Raw genomic sequence first — 20,250 nt, 5'->3', positions numbered from 1 at the left:
CAAATTTTTCATCGAGGAGATTTTGCTTTTTGCAAAAACTGGTGTAACTTTTTTCCCCCCCCCCAAAAAAATATTGTTTTTCCTGTGGCAATTTTTTTTTTATACCAAAAAGAGAATTTAAGAGAGGTAAGGAGAAGTATTTCAAGTCTATCCTCTGGAGAGCAATTTTAGTGGTTTGAAAAGAGCTGTGGCACTTGGTACCTACCAAAGGTTTGGATCAGGAAATAAAAGTGGTGTTTGATTTGCTCTGCTCTGATCATTGTTGCCAGGTGGAGTCACTCACTTCCCCATGTTTGGTTTCAGAGGCTGCACCTCGGAGTGGTTGGACCAGGCACTGATCAATATTTAGTGAAGCACTTGCAGACAACACACGTTCAAGCCCAGAAAATCAGCAGGCCATGGATAATAAGAAAGCAGCATTCAAACAACCTGAAAAAAACAAAAATACCCCCAAGAAAGAGGGGTTTGTATTTTCTTTTGTAAAACCATTTCCAGAAGCTGCTAAAGTGCCTCTTCCACCAGAACCAGAAGACAATCTTGGGCCAGAGAAGCAGTTTTACAAGTTCTTTGAGAGCAAACCTAACCATGACCAGGACTCGGAGGAGGAGTTTTTTACAGCAGAGGATCAGGTAAGGCAAGAAGAGGGCACAGATCCTCCCCTCTCTTACTCTGTTGTTTCTCTTTATGGCCCAAAATGAATTCCTTTGTCTCTTGGTCAATCTGCACTTGTGAGGTCTAAGGAGAACTTTTGGGATGAGTCCTAGCAATTATTCACGTAAGTGGCAATAGAGATACTTGCAATTAATCTGCTGACATTAATAATGCAGGTCTAAAAAAAAAGAGATGGCTGCAGCCTAGAAGCCAATTTAATGTGTGACATGTGTCTGTTTCAATCCTAGCAACAAATATTAAACAGAAATCATAAAAGCTAAGGGTTTTTTTTTCTCTTGAGGCTCTTCAACCCTTAACAGAAATGCACAGAAAGGTTAATAATAACCTGCTTGGGTATTTAACACTGAACACAGGTTGGTTTTAAGTCTTTGACATAGTTATTGAAGTCTTTTGAGAATTTACTAGCTATTAAGTGAAGAGAGTGGGCAGGGGTTACCAAAAAGGGTTTAATATGCCTGCCTCCAATAATGTGTGCTGCCTTCCTCATCTTGAACCAAAAAATCTGCTTTGTTTGAGTGCATCTGATCCATTGACATACTTCTAGAAGTATTTTTCTTGGATAAAAGTGATGGAGAGAAACTTCAGTTTTTTGTTCTCAAAAAATCAGGCTTGAATGTGCCTGGCCCAATATGTCTGAAACATATTGGTGTTCCCAAAATTGCATTTCTAACTGCAGCAGTCACTGGAACATGGAGAGAGGAACAGGGAGAAGAGACCGAGCTGATCTTTATATACTTTAGCTGAGCATATTTAACAGCAGATGGACCAGTTTTTCCTAAGACTGGAAATTGTTTTGTTTTCGCATAAATGAAGAGTCTGTGTTAATATCTGGACCTGTGTCAAACCCAGAAAATGACAATAATCAGTCATTTAAAACAACCCACTCATATTCAGGCCTTATGTGAGCCTAAAATGAGGCAAAGAAGGAAGAGCCATGATGATCTAAAAGATTTCAGCCACCTGCTAAGAATGCTACAGCAGAACTCTTCTGGTGCCTGTGCACAAACTAAATCTTCAAACTACAAAACAAACATCTAATAAGCTATTTTTTCCAAATTCAGTGATTTCTGGGATCAGTCTTCATTTGCATACACACGCTTCAGTACATCTGTGGATGAGTGAAAGAAAATGGCAGTTATTAAAAAAAACCTGTTATTAAAAAAAATTAACAAACCACACTTATTTAGGTGTTCTTTATCTTTACAGGATGGCTCCCAAAATTTGTTATTTTTACTAAGGATGGTCTGTGAGCCACCCTCAACTGTTTCTTTCATATTTACAGACACATATTTATTACATGGAGATGCAAGGATGCACAGTGATACAAGTAAAGCTTGATGCCATTAAATAACTTTTACTAAAGAACGATTAACAGAAAATGTCTTTTTTTTTTTTTAATTATGGAAAATTCACTGTAAGTTTAACTCTAACAGGCTGCAGAACGCACATTGTACAACAAATATGAGGAGAAGATCCGACCCTGCATTGATCTTGTTGACAGCCTGAGAGCTCTTGGGATAGAAAAGGATCTGTCCTTGCCAGCGATTGCGGTGATTGGAGACCAGAGCTCTGGGAAAAGTTCTGTGCTGGAAGCCCTCTCTGGTGTTGCTCTCCCCAGGGGCAATGGTAAGAATTCACTTTTTCATGTTTTCTCTTTGATGAGATGAAAAGGATTTTTCTTTTCTTTTTTTCCTTTTTTATTTGGTCTAGATTTGGATAACTCCATGACTGAGAAATGGAGGTGCGAGTGAGACACCGCAAGGTAAATCCAAGGCATGTGTTCCTGATGGTCAAAAGACCAGGAGAAGTGTAGTGTGATTGCTCCAGCTGACTCTGCATTTCCCAGAAAGCAGCAGTGCAGCAGAGTATTGATTTCACATGGAAAACCAGTCTTTAAATTTGCTTTTGGGGTTGGTTTGGGTTTTTTTAAACTACATTTTCTTACAGATAACTTTTGTTATTTTTGTGTGTAAAAAGTGTACAAAGGTCTTTATTTAAAGCATTATTTAAGTCAGAGATGATGAAAGATTTTACAGCTCAAGAAGATCCACTTTCCAGCTCTGTGTGTTTTTTTACTCACATGAATTCTGCAAGTTCCATATGAGTTTACAATACAATCTAGTCTTTCAGGCTGGAGTTGTAAAAAGGTTTTTCATAGGATTTGGCTGCAGCACTGAAATAGATCATCCAGAGAGGAGCGAAACTCTATCTGTGGAGGTTTGCAGGGCCAGACATGTCTGGGAAGAGCCATGGTTGACCTCATCTAGCGCTGGTGACAATCCTGCTCTGAGCAGGAAGTTGGACAATTCCCCTCTGGCAGCGTCTCTTGGAACAGTTCCATGCTTTTTTTGTGAAACATTTTTGTGTGGAACATTTTTGTGTGGAACAGGCGGCCCTGTGTACACCACACACCTCAAGGCATTGTTTCATGCACAACCTCTGCCTTTGGAACTGCTGCAGGTATTGTCACTCGGTGTCCCTTGGAGCTTAAACTGAAGAGGTTGCCTGAAGGGCAGGCATGGCAAGGGAAGATCTCCTACAGAAATGTGACCCAGGAGCTCCAGAACGCCTCTGAGGTGGACAGAGCAATAAGGCAAGGTGAGTGGATTTGGCTGGCTCCATCTCCTCTGAATCCTCCTCTTAGAGCCTCCTCTCACAGCATCCATGGTGATTGTGGAGTTACACCAAGAGCTGGACTCAGAGCAGATGAAGCTGGGTCAGCACAACTCATTTCTCTCAAGGGAGCTGTACCAGTGCTCCAGTGGTGAAGATGATTTAGGATGATGATCCCAGAATGGCCTGGGTTGAAAGGGACCTTAAAGATCTTCTAGTTCCAACACCTTGGGCAGGGATGCCACCCACTAGATCCACGATCCCTTTATCCTGATCCATGGTCCTTTTATCCTGGTCCATAATAAATGCTCAGGCTGTGTCCTTACCTGGGTGGTGGCTTCCTGGCTTCCTGGTTTGGGGAGGTTGTCTGTCAAATTGTAAACATGGAACCTAAATGGTTCCTGTCATCAGTTCAAAAGCCCGAGAGTGCTTGAGGTGTCTCTCTTGCAATATCCTCAAAATCTTATTATTTTGGAGGAAGTTGCAAGAAGGCAGAGTGGAGGACTGAGAGCTTCTGCCACGCACTGTGACCATGGGCTCAGTCACTGCCCTTCACGTGTCTCAGCTTTACTGTTACAACATTTCATGCTGGGTAAGAAATCAGTGTTCTTACCCAAAAAGCAGTAAGCACTTTGCCCTAAGTGTGAAAGTTGGATTGTCCTTACATCCTTGACTAGCATGATTCCTAGAGAGGCTACCTGGAACAGAGGCTGGACAGAGTTAAAGGAATAAAGTAGGGTTTTATTTAAAAGGCCTTCAAAGGATACAGTACCCAAAGGCTCTTGGGCAGTACAAGAGCCTGGCTGTGGCTACACACAAGATGGTCACGAGTTTTCACACTTTTATGTGTTTTGGTCCATTTCTATATTGGGGTTCATTGTCCAATTTCAGCTTCAGGTTATGCAGTCCCATCCTCCCAGATTGCTCTCCTCTATTTGCTATTGTTATACTTTTTGGGCCTTTTGGGCCTTTTTGTTGTTTGCACTTTTTGGGCCTGAAGCTGCAATGGTGTCCTTGGTTCTCAGGCTGGAAAAGGATTGTTTTGTCTGACTGAACTGCGAGGAGAACTTGCTAATGCTTTATATGAAGTTCAAAGTCACACACTAAGGCAGTACAGAATCTAAAAAATATGAAAGCTAAAACTTAAGGCATCAAGCACAGCTCTGCAAATTGTTATTATTTCTATTTTTTTAATTAGCTTTTCAATACATTATTTGGATATTTTCAAAACTGGCCAGGCAATTGGTATGAATTAAGGTAATTAAAGAGCTGAAAATCTCTGATGAGAATGACTGGAGTTTCCTTGCTTCTCTGTACAGTTCAAGCATTATTGCCTTGTAATATCTGGGACAATTTACTCTGAACGTACCTATCAAAATGCGAAGAATGTAGAACAACACCTATATTTCTTTCACAGCATCCAAGGATTAATTAATGCTGACAAAGTCTCTTGTTGAGGAAGCATTTCTACAACTGACCAGTGTTTTACCTGATCCCTTTCATTGTGGTTTATTTACATGTATTTGTCTGCATACATGAGAGTCCATAAATATATGTTCTGTAAAATATTACAGCTCATATTCCAACAGGACTTCACTTCAACTTGTTCTGCATGATAATTTCCTTAGATTCTTGCATAAATTCCTATTCTTTCTATTTTTTTTAATTAGCTTTTCAATACATTATTTGGATATTCTCAAGACTGGCCAGGCAATTGGTATGAATTAAGGTAATTAAAGTGTGTGGCTGGATCTGAAAGAAAACGCCAAGCCTGAAAGAACCTTAGGTGGTAGTTGGTACATTTCAAAGTGCTTGTGTTCAGCTTTGGTTTGATGCATCGTTTGAAGCCTGTGTTCATTGCCTTGCTCTTTTCACAGCCCAGGACGTGGTAGCCGGTCCTAGAGGCGCCATTAGCCCGCAGTTAATTTCCCTGGAAGTTCGGTCCCCTGATGTCCCCGATCTGACGCTAATTGATCTCCCTGGAATTGCCAGGGTGGCCGTGGGGGACCAGCCAAAAGACATCGGGGACCAGGTAAAGCTCAGCCTCGTGTGCCAATCTGTGCCCAGGGCCTCATCCCTTGGGGGCTCCCAGCAGACCTTGAGTGAAGTAAACAGAATAAATGGAGGGGATCTCTGCTCTTCCTCTGGCTGCTGTTAGAAGAAGTGCTGGGAAATGCAAATAAAACTCTGGCAGGATAAGGCCTGCTTAAATAAAACTAAGGTAGGAAAAGTTAGGGTGATGTGCAGGAGCTGGGTGTGTTGCTTCTCCTAAAATACCTTTAAATGGGAACTTGCAATAAGATGAGGCCAAACTCAACTAGATATACCAAACAGAAATGAGACAAGATTGGGTTGTCTGGGCTTTACTTTCTGGGAGGAGAGTAATTTCATTCCACAGTTAGATAGCAATCTTTCTGTTGTATTGAGAAGGTGTGATAAAATCCAAACATTTCCCTTGTTCCCAGCTGTCTGCATGCTCCAGAGATGGAGTCTGCAGCACTGCAGCCTGTCAGAAGCTGGGATGGGTGGGAAGTAGAAAAGAGAGGCAATTTTACCAAAATCCAGGGGAAATTTTTTTTTTTTTTTTACTATGGAATAAGCACCACAGTGCTCTGTGAAGCTTCTACAAAATAACACAAATTATGAGGAACTCGTTTAGTTTGGCATTGAAACATAGAAAAATGTCAACTAGATGTCATGTGCATGTTCAGTTTTGGTGCTTTGTAAAATTTTCCTACAATTATTCCACTGAAAAATAAGCCAAAGACATTTGTGCTGCTTTCAGAGACACAAATTTGAGATTTATCAGCACAATTGAGCTTGCTTTCTTTCCATAAGTGTATACAGCTTGCTTTCTTTCCGTAAGTCTATACCTAAAGATCATACATACCTAAAACCTGATTTTCTTACATGCGTTAGATATCAAATGCCCTTAATATTTCTATAATGAAAGATTATATATGCACAAGAGGTTGAACTCCACATAGCTGCCAAGACAGGCTTAACAACATTAGTTTGGTCTCATTAATGCCAGATGTTTGAATTAATCCTGACATAAGGAAAGAGGCTGCATTCTTCTGCTGGCCCCTTTCCATTCCATCCTCTAGCATGTAACCCTATCCTCAGCATATGTGGCATTTAATGTCATCAGGCAGTGGCTCATATTGCTAGAAATTGTCACATCCTACAAGCAAGTGTCTGATTTCACTGAACCTCCTCACTGCTGTATTGAATTGCAGATCAAAAAGCTGCTTAAAAGAATTATTGGCTGCAAAGAGACAGTCAATTTGGTAGTGGTGCCATGTAACGTGGATATTGCAACAACAGAAGCATTGAAAATGGCTCAAGAGGTGGACCCCACTGGAGAAAGGACAATAGGTGAGATCATTTTTTAAGCTATGAGCTGGAAAGGAGGCCAAATCTTTTTTTTTTTTTTCCTTCCTATGAGGTCTGATGTTCTGTGGTCTGTGAAATTAGCTACTAGAAGAAGAGGGAAAAAAAAAAAAAAAAACAAAACAGAAAGCAGCCTAAAGAATATATTTGCAAGTATCTCTAGTCACAATTCTTGAGTAGCTCCAAGAATCCCTTAGTTTGGTGTCTTGCTGGCACTCCTGTTATGAATAACTAGAAGCTGAAAATCTCAGTTAATGGTAGTGGATGTGAAGTTAATGGTAAAAAAGCTTTGCTTTAAAAAAAACCTTTAAAGAAAGGTTTGCAAAGCAAAAGGTATGTTGGGAGGAACTGCAGAGTGAGTTTTACTGCCTGAGAGCTGAGAACTTTCTAGGAGAGAGAATACAAAAAAATTTGCTTTATTAAGCATGGTACAGAGTGTTCCTGCTTGGTGGTTAACTTTCTCTTTTAACTTCACAGGAATCCTCACAAAACCTGACCTGGTGGACAAGGGAACTGAAGAGGCCATTGTTAAAATACTGCAGAACAGGGTGATCCCCCTCAAAAAGGGCTACATGATTGTCAAGTGCCGTGGGCAGCAGGACATCCACAACAAACTGACCTTGGCTGCTGCAATCCAGCAGGAGAAACACTTCTTTGAGAATCACACACACTTCAGGTACTCCTCACAGAAAAGTCCTCATCAAAAACATGTTAAAGTCACCTCAAAGCTTCCTGTTGATTTGCTGAGATTTAACTACTTAGGGGTTACAAACAGATATCAATTATTCTCAATATTTCTCATTGCCCATGTAGGTTTGTGTTTCAGGAACCCAGAAGATTTTTACATACTGAATAAACTTTTTAAAATTTTTTTGGGTTTTTTTGGATGCAAAATACATGGGGGAAATGCTATGAACTTCAGAAGTTCCGAATAGTCCCAAAGAATTCGAGTTAAAGCATCTGAGCACTTCAATCAGGCACTGAAGTGTTTCTGTTCACTGGAAAACGTGGAGGAACAGCATGAGAAAGAAAGGCTGTGCTGAGGACACAGGCTGCCCACATGACTCAGCAGCAAATAAATCATAATGCAGAGAATGGCAGCTGACAAGGGTTGTGAACTTCACACATGAAGAAATAATAGAACAGCACACTCATCTGCTGTTAGAATTTGCTTTTCTCAGATTTTTCTGTTTCCCTTTGCTCAGTCAGTAGCTGTCAAACAACTCATGAATAAACCCAGAGAGTCCTGGGCAGTTGCCACATCTGCACTAGCATGGCCCAGAGCCCCTTTCTTTACTCAAATTGTGTAATAAGATTAGTGAAAACAGAGCAGAGCATCAGTGCTGCCTCCTTGCCCTGCACAGCCTGGCTGTCCAAACCCACCTTTTCCTCTTTTTTCACAGGGCCTTTATGGAAGGGGGAAAGGCTACTATCCCGTGTCTGGCAGAAAAGCTCACAGATGAACTTGTGAAACACATTATTGTAAGTAACAGAAGCCCCATACTGAGCTGTTTGTAGCAGTTAGTACCTAAAAACAAGTTCAACCTTTCAGCCTTGGGCTGCAGTTGGATTCCATCTTTATGTGCTTAATGATGCTTCAACTCAGTGATCAGAGAACAAACTGAACTGAGAGGCAGAGGTAAAAAGCCCCACTCTGTCCTCAGATTTGCCTTTAACTGCAGATCAACAATGAACAAATTATTTCATCTATTTGTGACTCATAATTCCTGCCTTCTCAATGACAGCCATGATATTTCTTTTTGTTTATAAGTGTTGATCACCTGGGTGACGAGTTACTGCTGTCAGCTTAGTGAAACAATGATTACTATTCCACTGAAAATGTCTTCAAAACATCAAGATGTTCTATTATATTAATATACTACTGTAAGGCTGTTGGGGGTTTTCATTTGGTACAACTATATCTGTATGTAATATATCTTATTGCAGATAAATATATCTGTAATATATCTTATTCCATTAAGAGAAGATGCTAAAATATAAGCAACATCTAAATTCAGTCTCAAAGGAGAAAAAAAATTGTTTATGTAAATTTACAGAAAAGAAGAAACTAAACAGCCATGTTGCATCAGGTATTTATCAGGAATTGGGCAGTCACCACTTTCCTGGCACAACCTGTGAGGACATTGTTTTTGGTGAAATTTTACCCTAGCCTGCAGCTGTTCTGCCCAGCCCTCAGTGAGGTCCAGCCTGATCCCTCAGGCAGATCCTGGCTCCTGAGTGTCCTCAATAAAAGCCATATTTGCTTTTCTGCGTTATCCCACTATCACGCATGGGACACTGGCAGCAAGGTCTTGGATTTGTAAAAACAGCAAAGATCCCAGGCAGGTGTAGATCACTCTTAGAGGGATTTTGTTTTCCTTCCGAAATCTGACAAGTTCAACCTATCTCAATGTTCTTCTTCACTGTCTCCTCCCCAGAAAACTTTGCCAGCACTGGAGAGCCAAATTCATGACGCCCTCTATAAAACATCACAGGAGCTGCAGAGGTACAAGAGAGGCACACCTGAAACAGAGTCTGAGAAGCTGTTTTACCTCACAGATGTAAGTATCAGTATTGGTCACAGAGCAGAGCAGGGAGGTAACTGTAACAAAGAAAAAGAAGCTGCCTGAAATTATCAAAACATCAGCATGGGCCACTGAGAAGTTTGTGGTATCCATCATTTTAGTGAGGGTAACATAGACAAACCACACCTGCAAAAATAATGGACCACGGGAGCTCATGGCCTCTTCTAAAAATTTTTCCTGTGTTTATGAGACATGAAAATGAAACTTGGTTAATTGGGTCAAAATCATGCATCTCAGCAATGAAAAACAAACTCCTGGGTGCTCAACACTTTGAAGGGTTCCCATTGTTTACAGGACTCATAAGACCAAATGTATTCCTGATATCAAAATGTGGTTTGCAGGTCCATCTAAGTGCCTCATCTCACGGAGTTACTCCCTGAGTAAACCTTCAATAAGCTTTAGAGGTGTTTGTGAAGCTCATCAGACTTCATACAAGTCTGGCCTATTAGAATTTAGTAAATGGCTCTAAAAGTCTACAGGGGAAAAACCAAAAGAATATAAAGTTTGTTCTCCTCTAATTGTTACAGTTTGGGGGGGGGGGGGGACCCAAACCAAGAGCTAAGAGCATAAAAGATTTAAGAAAGGGATGTTTTTTATGAACTGTGTCCCTGCTTTAACATCAAACAACTGCAGATTTACTTAATATCCACAAATTAATCTGAAGAAATGAAACTTCACTAAATTGCCTGCTTGTTGTTCAATTCACTGCAGTTGATCAAATTCTTCAACCAAGAGATCTCTCAGAGCACACGAGGAGAGGAGCAGCTGTTTGAGGATGAGGTCAGGCTGTACACCAAGATCCGCAAGGAATTCCGCGGGTGGGGCGCGATTCTCCTGGAGTGTACTGCGAGGGGTAAGCACAGAACAGGCTCGAGCTGGGCCAAGGGAAATACAGGTTGGATATTAGGAAAAGGTGTTTTACAGGAAGGGTGATAAATGTCTGGAATGGTCTGCCCAGGGAGGTGGTGGAGTCACCATCCCTGGATGTGTTTAAAAACAGACTGGATGTATTGCAAATTCAGGTCCACTGACAAAGGAAGGAATGATGAGGAGGACTCCATTTTATCAGAAGGCTGATTTATTACTTTATTATACTATATTATATTAAAGAATATTAACTATACTAAAGAATACAGAAAGGATACTTAGTGAATGCTAAAATGATAATAATGAAAACTCGTGACTCTCTCCAGAGACTTGACACAGCTTGGCTCTGATTGGCCAATGAGTCAAAACAACTCACAGCAGAATCCAATGAAACAATCACCTGTGGGTAAACAAAGACATATCTCCAAAGACATTCCACGTGAGCACAACACAGGAGAAGCAGATGAGATAAGAATTGTTTTCCTTTTCTGTGAGGTCTCTCAGCTTCCCAGGAGAAAAACCCTGGGCGAAGGAGTTCAGAGAATGTGAATGCCACAGGATGTGGCACTCAGTGCCAGGGTTTAGTTGAGGTGTTGAGACTGGGTTGGATTCAATGATCTTGAAGTTCTCTTCCAACCTGGTCATTCTGTGAATTCTGTGAACCCATCCTGGCAGCTGACCTGAGAGCCCATCCCCTTGCTTTTAAACCCAGACACAGCATCTTCAGTAAATGTTTGCCAAGAAAATTAAGAGCAAGAAGCCAGGAGCATCCATCTGTTGTGGTGTCCTGGGGACACAGGCACAGTTTGTGTTAAGTGCTGTCATTACAGAGAGGTCTGTGCTTGTCTCTCTTCTCCCACCACAGCAATAACACAGGCACAGAATTTGTTGGAGGTATTCTGAACCATTCTTCTAAGTTACAACAATTATCTAGGTTGTAATGATTTTGTAATTATTATCTAGGTTGTTATTATTTATTACTATTCATTGGCGTTGTAACGACAATGAATAGTAATAAATAATAACAACCTAGATAATAATTTTTCTTTTTGCTCTTAATATTTTTATTTTATTATTGCTATTAATATTTTAGAATCTGGGTGGGGTTTTTCTTTTCCACTTTAGCTGTGGGCTAAGGTGATACCTCACAGAAAAAAATGAGCAAGTTTGTATAGTATCAACAAAGAAATACTGACTGTGATAGCTTAAATAAAAATAACTAGTTAACAGTAGATTCCCCAGAAAAAAAGTGTTTAGTGAGCTTGGAGGTTTGTTTTGTTTGGGGTTTTTTTAAAACTTGGACGTGACTGGTAATGGCCAACTACTTCTGTGAGGGTAAAAATGTCAAGAAGAACCAGAATTTTTGTGGCCCAACATAATTTCTGTCAGCCAGATGCTTGATGCAATATGTGGGATGGCTCATTCAGAGAGCAGCAATGCATTAGCTCTGTTCTGTGGTAACAAAAAACCATCTCAGTAGTTTCTCCTCTCAAGAACAACTCAAAGAGGATAAATAGACTTTCTTCTTAAACCTAAAACATATACATTGAGTGATTTAGTAGCAAAGCAATGTTATTTTACCATTACAGCTAAAAAAAACGTCCCTGATAAAGTGTGGAAATACGAAGACCGATACCGCGGACGGGAGTTCCCAGGCTTCAGCAACTACAACACTTTTGAGGACATCATAAAAGAGCAGATCAGAGAACTGGAGGAGCCAGCAATTGAGATCCTGAACAATGTGATAAGTATGGCCCAGCCCATGGGAGGCTCTTGTGTGGGGGACACTGCTGGGCCTGACAAGTTTATTTTCCAGGAGAAGCTGATGCTCTCAGGATCCTTCAGTGTGGAAATAAATCTGATTCAGCTTGGGGATTGCTCCTTCTCTAGAGCATTCAATCTCTACACATGGTCTCCAGCATTTATTAATGTTTTTACCAGTGGCTCTTGGAAGGGAATTAGAAAATAATTATAATAAATAGAGCATAACTATAAAAAATAGAAAATAACTATAATTAATAACAGAGCAAGGAAGCAGTACAGTAGAAGTACCTGGTGTTAAGTGGTCACACTCTTGGATCTGGAAATCTAAATTTCTGCTTGTTTGTATGTGTCATAAAAGCAGAGTGCACCAGTACAGCAGCTCAGTTATTTCTGAATGAATAGAAAAAATGAGTAGTCTCCCAAGTCTCATATTAACAATAGCTTAAAATCCTCACTTGCTTACCTGACTTTATTTTGTCTCTCTGTTCTTCCCTCAGGACTGGTTGAAGAGAAATTTACGGAGGTTGCTAAAAGGAATTTTGCTAATTTTCACAACCTAAGCAGAGTTGCCAAGGTAAGACACTACTATAAGCTGAGATCCTCAAAAGACAGAATGGCATTTGTAAATACATCCATGCTTGTGGTACCTGTCTCACTGCATTACCCTTATGCAAGTGTGGAATTTCTTGCAGGAAAATAGGAAAGAGCCTGAAAATGATGGCATGATTATAACGGCACTAATGAAAGTGCACTTTGCACAACTTTGACAAGATCTAATATATACATTATTTATTAATTCTGCTCAAATTCTTAACAGTGCAAAGAAAACCTGGTGTGGCTACCTTGAAGAGTTTGTCATTAATTTCAGATTTAAGTCCTGCAGTGATTTCTCAGCGTGCTCAACTGTGTTTCCCTCTCTGAAAGCAAGCCAGGATTTTAGCCAGTGCAGGAATCTCACCTTTGCTGAAAGGGAGCAGGAGCAGACAAACCAAAAATCATCCAGCCATGAAAAATCTACAAGATGGCTGCTCATAGTTTGGGCATTGGCAGGTTTTGGGGTGGAGTTCAGTGGTGTGCATGTCCTTGAAGGCCTTTTCCAGAAAGAGCTTTGAGGAAAAGATGAGAAGCATTGAGAAAAAGATGAGAAGCATTGAGGAAAAGATGAGAAGCATTGAGGAGAAGACCAGAAGCAATGCTGGCAGCCAGGAAACAGAGTCCACTCACAGGGTACTGCTGAAAAAGGAAACTCAGAGGCAAATGTGAGTGAAATAGCTGGTTTGCTATTTCACTTGCATGGTCAAACCCTACTGAGCTCCCAGGCCAACCAAGCAGTGAACAAATAAATTATTTCATCCAAACACAGAGGTGTTCAGGCAGGGTCTTTAGGTGTAACACAGTGAGAGGAATGAAGAGCGAAGAAGTCCTGGCAAACACTGGACATGAGAAAATATAGGGGGTGTTTTCTTAGGAATGCTAGGAAAGCATTTTAAGGGAATTTGAGCATCACTGAGGGAACTTTGCCAGCCCGACAGACTTTTAGGTGGAAGTATCAAAAAGAGTCAGATGGCTCAATAAAAGCACCAGACAGAGAGGGGTTAGACAGGGTTGGTTTGCTGACAACAGATATTTTCCTTTGGGTTTCAAGCACCAAGTTTGGAGCGGGACAAAAGTGCCACATTTTCCTGCTCTTTCACAAGAGAGAGACCACAATCCAAAGCATTACTCCATGTTCCCATGTTCTGGGGTTAGACAGTGCTGCACAAGGACAGTTGAACACTGTGCCCACCTTGCCATTCCCTGGGGACACTGGCACCTTCCCAAAGGGAGCAAATATCTCAGAACTTCTTTGTTCCTTTCTTTTCCAGGTGAAAATTGAAGACATTAGAGACAAACAAGCAGCAGATGCTGAAAGACATATCCGGGCCCAGTTTAAAATGGAGAAAATCGTGTACTGCCAGGATGACCTTTACATTGGTGATTTAAATACTGTTAAGGCAGCAAACGCTCTCAACGGGTCCCCAGGAGCAACTCTGCAGTCTCACATTGCTCCAAAGGACCCCTCTGTTGTCGTGGAGATGGTTTCTCACACCAGTGCCTATTTCTCTGTGAGTTCACAGGCAGATTTGCTGCCCCCTGAATGCCACAGCAGATCCCCCTCAGCCAGATCTTGTTGGAGTGAACACAGCCTTGTGTGCCCTGCTAGCACTGTGCAGGGAATAGCCAGGGGTATCTCAGTGTCTCATTCAGGTACATGCTCAGCTTCTCTGCAAACCACTTGGAGCTTCTGAGCAGTCAGGGCAAAGCTGGGCTCTATCAGCAGGATGCAGGATGCAGGATATGGGGATTAGAAAAGCCTGAGTGTGCCAAAGTGACAGCTGGCTCCCAAACCACTTGTTAGCTACCTCCCAGTCTGGCTCAGGCCAGCCTCAAGCCACTCTGCACATTCCTGCAGCCAGCAGAAAGTGGCTTGCAGTCAGATCTTAAACTGCTACAGCAGGAGGAGCAGTAATAAAACATTACATTAAAATATGCAGTAATAAAACATTACATTAAAATATATCAGCTGTCTGTAGGGATCAGAGTGCATCTGCTGTACTGCAGATAGCACCCTGTAAGTGAAGTCTCTGGGGACAAATGGGGTGTTTCAACAAAGGATCACGTTAAAGAAAGGAAACACAACATGCAAGATCAAAATTTGCTTTGTTGTAAAACTCCCTCAGAAAGCAACAAGTTCAATATTAATGATTCAGGAAGGTAGGTAGCAGCTCACTTTGAATTCCAAGAGCAGGCTTTGTGACAAATTCCTGCAATTAAATGGTCAGGCTGCTCAGGCTGATGAAGACAAAACCCTTGATTTTCACAGAACAAGAAACAAAGCCAGAAGTGGCTTTGTCCATCCCACCTTGCTCCACACTCTGCTTTATGTTTTATCTGCAGGTAAACATTTTTGTAAATGCCCTGAGAGCCATTTTCAACAATCCCACCTTGCTACACACATAAGCACATCCATCCCACCTTACTACACACTCTGCTATATGTTTTATCTGCAGTTAAATATGTTTGTAAATGCCCTGAGAGCCATTTTCAACAATCCACCCAATGGCAGGGCACCACAGCTCCTTGGGACTGACTTATGCAAGGCCAAATAGAGTTTGAATGAGATGGAAGTTAAATATCCATGGCTGCCTACATCCTATAGGGTCTACAAATGCCATTTTCAATTGTACCACAAAAAGAAAGACAGAACCTCTCAATTGCAGCCAGGCACTTGGGTCTAAGTGCTCACCCAGCTCCAGGAGGGCTGGAGGCAGCCAATTCCCAGAGCTGGGAGAGTTTAGAACCTCATGGTGCCCTAAAGCACCAGGTGGGCCCCCAAACCCTGTGGATATCCATGGGAAAAGGGCCCCAGAAGCTCTTCTGGATCAATCTGCTTGCATCCATAAATGAACCAGGTCAGGTCACACAGGAGATCATCTCATGGGGATAAAAACAGATGTAATGTAGGCACAGTCTGGTCTCACTGCTGCTGAGGACATTTCCCCTTAAGGCTAAAGCTTCCTCCCAAAGCTGTTTTAAGTTTAAAAGGACAAGCACATCAGAAATACCATCTAAATACCACCATCTAATGGAGGAATTTACCATTTTTTTAACCATCTAATAGAGGAATTTACCAGCTTTAGGAAAAATCACTCTCTGCTTTCCTGCATCAAAACATATCGTAAGCATTCGGTGAAGACAAGTTGGACACCAGAAATTGGGCACAAGTTCTGCTTGTCAGGAATGTCCTTCTATAACTTGTCCCAGTGAGAGCTGGCAGAGCTGAGCAGAGGACAATCTGCCTTGGCTTTAGTTTGGTGAGGGAAGAAAAGCAACAGCTGACATCCCCATTACTCTTAATTTTTAGATTTCAGGCGCAAAAGACATTGTTTACAAACATTTTTTAGTTCATAGCAGTACTCCCTTCTTGAACAGTAACTCAGTCCAACATTTTAAAACCTTGGAGCCACTTTTTTTACCAGATTAACTATAGACCCTTTATTTTTGGGTTCTTTTTACCAATTTAGTATTTTGCTTTTTTCCCCCTCCATCTCACAGGAAGCAAGCAAACGCCTTGCCAATCAGATCCCTCTGATCATCCTGTCTTCTGTCCTTCATGACTTCGGAGAAAACCTGCAGACCTCAATGCTGCAACTTCTACAAGATAAAGAGAAGTTAAACTTTCTCCTTGATGAGGATTCTGAAGCTGCTAAAACCAGGGATTACCTCAGCCAAAGAGTTGATCGTCTCACCAAAGCCTGCCAGTACCTGAGAGAATTCAGCTTGTTGTAATCTCTTTGTTTTTCATGAGGTTTTTTTTCTCCTCATCTTCTAGCATTACTGAAGAATTTCGTATAATCCCATAAAAATGTAGCATCAGCCCAGACCCTTAATACTAATTTCTATTTTTCAGTTATTCTTTATTTTCCATAATCATATGCAAACTGCTGCCTTTGCATAAAGAGCTCCACTGGAGGAGTTGTGATTAAATAAACATTATAACATTATCCCATTTTAAAACATTTTCTTTGTGAACTCTGTGTAACCACTGGAATAATCATTAAAAAGCTAACACTCTGAGGATTGTATGTTTTGTTGGAGTTTTTTTTTTCTTTTTAATGATGGAAGCTGTATCATTCACAAACAAATTATCTAGCTTTCCTCAATGAAGCTTAGTGCATGACAGTGATGATCTCCCACTTCCCTTTGTGTTTTTGGCTTGCTGGGGTTGTTCTCATTCCTTCTATCACCTAAAAGACACCTCTGCAAAGTGTCACCACTAAATCTCAGCCCAGGAGGGAGAGAGGAGCACACAGCAGGCATGAAACCCTTCCAGCCTAGAAGGAAAATGAAGTTTATTTCCTTTATGTGATTGGTGCATCCAGAGGATGCCACTGGCTCTGTTCAGTCTCCTTTCCCAGCTCTCTGATTTGCAGAAGGCCAAGAGGATCCTCCTCTCAGATGTCTGCAGCATCACCTGAAATTTCAGGATTGGTGGGCAGGATTTGGATGTCCAAAAGGAAAGAAACCTCCCAGGATGTTAAACATTACAAGCGTCTCTCAGCATGTGTTTTGCTGCCTTTCTCCTTTCCCTCCCCAGGGCAAGGAGAACCTTTCCAAAAGCTCTTTCATACCACTGTGATATTTTCTGAAAAATCCCTTCACCAGGATTTCTTCTCCTGGGAAGCTGAGAAGCTTCAGCTTCTCCCTATTTTGCTGCTTTGGAACGTGATTTGGAGAATTGTTTACCCAGCATGTGAATTGTTTTAATTTAATGACTTATCACGGTCCAGCTGTGTCGAGGCTCTGAGGAGTCACAAGTTTTTATTATACATTCTTGTTAAACCTTCTGATGTGTCCTTTCTCTTTCTTTAGTATAGTTTTAGTATAGTATTCTTTAATAATATAATATCATAATACAATAAATCAGCCTTCTGAGAGCGTGGAGTCAGGTTCATCTCTTCCCTGATCCTGGAAACCCTCACAAACACCACACTTTCATTTCATGAAAGCTGATACAAAATACATCACACACTGTGTTCGTGACATTTTTCACATGGAAGATTTGGTCTGATAACCAAAAGTAATGTCTGCATCCAGCTAGAAAAAAAAAAAAAAGTGCTTATACCCAGTGTGTGATGTAGTCATTTCCAAGTTTCCTACAGGAGAAGCCTTCTCCTCAGGCTGGGTATGACAGAAAGGGTTTGTCCCTGTGGCTGGTGTGTGACTTTTGGTACAGCATTCACCCCAACATCCAGCTTCCTCAACCTTCTTGAACACTGCAGCCAGTTTCCCCTTTCTCCCAGTACATCATTTTGCTATGAGTGACTTGCAGTGCTGCAAGAAGCCTCAAAAAACTTCATTTTGTTAAATTTCTCTTTTGAAAGTACTTTAAACTCGTTGGTTATTTCATGGCATTCCCCCACCCCCCAAGGTGCACAGGTGCTATTGCAAACACCCATCTCACACCTGGAGAGGAGAGGCAGGGACTCATTGCTGCAGGCAGCAGGAGGGGAATGACAGAACAAGGTGTGACTCCCTCAAGCCACTGCCTGCAGGCTAAACTTCCTTATCTAATTCAATTAAATCAGAGTGATTTCATCAGACCCAGCCACCAAAACCACTCAGCATTCCTGGACATCCTGCTCTATTTCCCTGGGTTTGAAATACTGGAATTAAAATAATCTCTCAGCTCACCTTCTTGTTTTTCTTTTTTTGTTGTTCTTGTTGTTTTTTGTTGTTGGTTTGGGTTTTTTTAATCAGACTCTCAAAGCACTTCATACACTGAATCCAGCAACTGCTTTCAAAACCAAAACCCAAATAAACAGATATAAAGCACAACTAAGGAAAACTATTTGTAAAAAAAAAAAAAAAAGGAAAAAAACCGAATTTATTTGGAGCAGTGTTTACATGTAAGATAATTGCATTTCAGTACCAAAAGAGAAAACAAGACTACTAGAGTCATTTCATTCAATAAAGATTTATCCTTAACAAAGTGACTTGATATGGCTTTTTGATCCTCTACCACGATTATAAATTATTTTCAAAATCCTCAGTCGGGTGGCACTCGGATACAAATTACATTTTGCTAAAAACATACAGGTGGATACATAAAGGAGAGCTCTAAGGAATCAGAAGCCAAATTTAACAAATGAGGTAGTTCATCTGGTCCTGCAGAAACGCAGCTTTGTGTTTCCTTGTACAAAACATCCAGTCCCTGTGTGTGTGTGTGTGTGTGTGTGTGTGTGCAGGTGCAGGTGCAGCACAGCCTGCCTGCACTCCTTTGCCCTCCCACAGCAGGGAGAGGTCAAAAGTCACCTTCAATGTGCTCAGACAGGGCCCTCAGCACTGGGACTGCTCCTGCTGCAGCTCTGGGGCATCTCTGCCTGGAGCATCCCTGTCCAGGGCATCCTTACTTGAGACATCCCTGTTTGGGGCATCCCTGTCTGGGACATCCTCCTATCCAGCCTATCTCTATCCAGGACATCCCAGTCCTGGGGCATCTCTGCCTGGGGCATCCCTGTCCTGGGACATCCCTGACCAGAGCATCCCTGTCTTGAGACATCCCTATCCAGGGCATCCCTGTCCAGAGTATCCCTATCCAGGGCATCCCTGTCCTAGGCATCCCTGCCTAGGGCATCCTGTCCACAGCATCCCTGTCTGGGACATCCCTGTCCAGAGCATCCTCCTATCCAGCCTATCTCTATCCAGGACATCCCTGTCCAGAGCATCCCTGCCTGGGACATCCCTCTCCAACTCCCACATGGACAACTCTCCCATTTTAGGTTCAGAGCAGCTTAAGGCACATTTTTGTAAGGTCTGAGGCAGCCAGACTGCACCAGTCTGACTCTGACTGACGGCTGTGTTGAGATCCTGAGGATTTTTAACTACCTGAATAGACAGTGAGTATTTTTTTTTATTTTATTTTCTGTGCCTGTACTGTAGTGCATGAAAAATTCCCTTCATACATATGCCTCACCCTCTACTCTCCTGAGGCCCCACCTGGAATACTGCATCCAGCTCTGGGATGCCCAGCACGGACCTGCTGGAGAGACTCCAGAGGAGGCCACAAAGGTGTTCCAAGGGCTGGAGCATCTCTGCTGTGGAGACAGGCTGAGAGAGCTGGGGTTGCTCAGCCTCTGGAAGGCTCTGGGGACATGTCACCACCTTTTCCAGTCCCTAATGAGCCTTCAAGAGAGCTGGAGAGGGACTATGGACAAAGACATGGAGTGGGAGGACAATGGCTAGTGACATCAGACTGAAAGAGGGCACATCTACATTAGATTTTAGGAAGGAATTCTTCCCTGTGAGGGTGGTAAGGCACTGGAACAGGTTGCCCAGGGAAGTTGAGGATGGTCCAGCCCTGGAAGTGTTTAATGCCAGTTTGGATGGGGCTCTGAGCAACCTGGGATAGTGGAAAGTGTCCCTGCCCATGGCAGCGGGGTTGGAAGTGGATGATCCTTAAGGTTCCTTCCAACCCAAACCATTTTGTAATTCTATACTTAAAAAAAACTTAATTTCTTTTAAAATTGCCAACCAGCAGCTCGGAGATTCAATATTCACATTACTTAACATTTAATTTAAAAACTACTAAACCAACTCTCTCAGCATCCTGCTACGAAAATCTGAAATCAAATTCTGATTGAAATTGTCATTATAAGCCTGATCATCAAGTGAAAGTTACTCAACAAAAGAGAGACATTTCAGCAAGCAGCTGACAGAATGAGTCTGCCAAGCACCACAAGGAGAAGAAAGGTGCTCATTGTGATAATCCTTCACTGATTAAGATCTGTCACTGTAGCCAGCACAGAACCAAGTG

The 20,250-nt window shown here is 41.8% G+C and overlaps 1 protein-coding gene across 1 annotated transcript; it reads left to right on the top strand.

Moving 5' to 3' along the window:
* Positions 1–321: 321 nt before the first annotated feature.
* LOC131096545 (interferon-induced GTP-binding protein Mx-like) lies at positions 322–16,430 on the top strand. Its single transcript, XM_058044884.1, has 13 exons — positions 322–629; positions 2,106–2,298; positions 3,133–3,270; positions 5,163–5,317; positions 6,525–6,663; positions 7,156–7,354; positions 8,082–8,160; positions 9,117–9,239; positions 9,975–10,116; positions 11,720–11,878; positions 12,392–12,468; positions 13,760–13,999; positions 15,990–16,430. Exons 1-13 carry the CDS (start codon positions 399–401, stop codon positions 16,221–16,223), a joined length of 2,109 nt encoding a protein of 702 aa, XP_057900867.1. The 5' UTR covers positions 322–398; the 3' UTR covers positions 16,224–16,430.
* Positions 16,431–20,250: the final 3,820 nt, after the last annotated feature.

Source organism: Melospiza georgiana, chromosome 2 (assembly GCF_028018845.1).
Source record: "Melospiza georgiana isolate bMelGeo1 chromosome 2, bMelGeo1.pri, whole genome shotgun sequence".
Taxonomy (NCBI): domain Eukaryota; kingdom Metazoa; phylum Chordata; class Aves; order Passeriformes; family Passerellidae; genus Melospiza; species Melospiza georgiana.
This window is presented reverse-complemented; position numbering and strand designations above follow the sequence as displayed.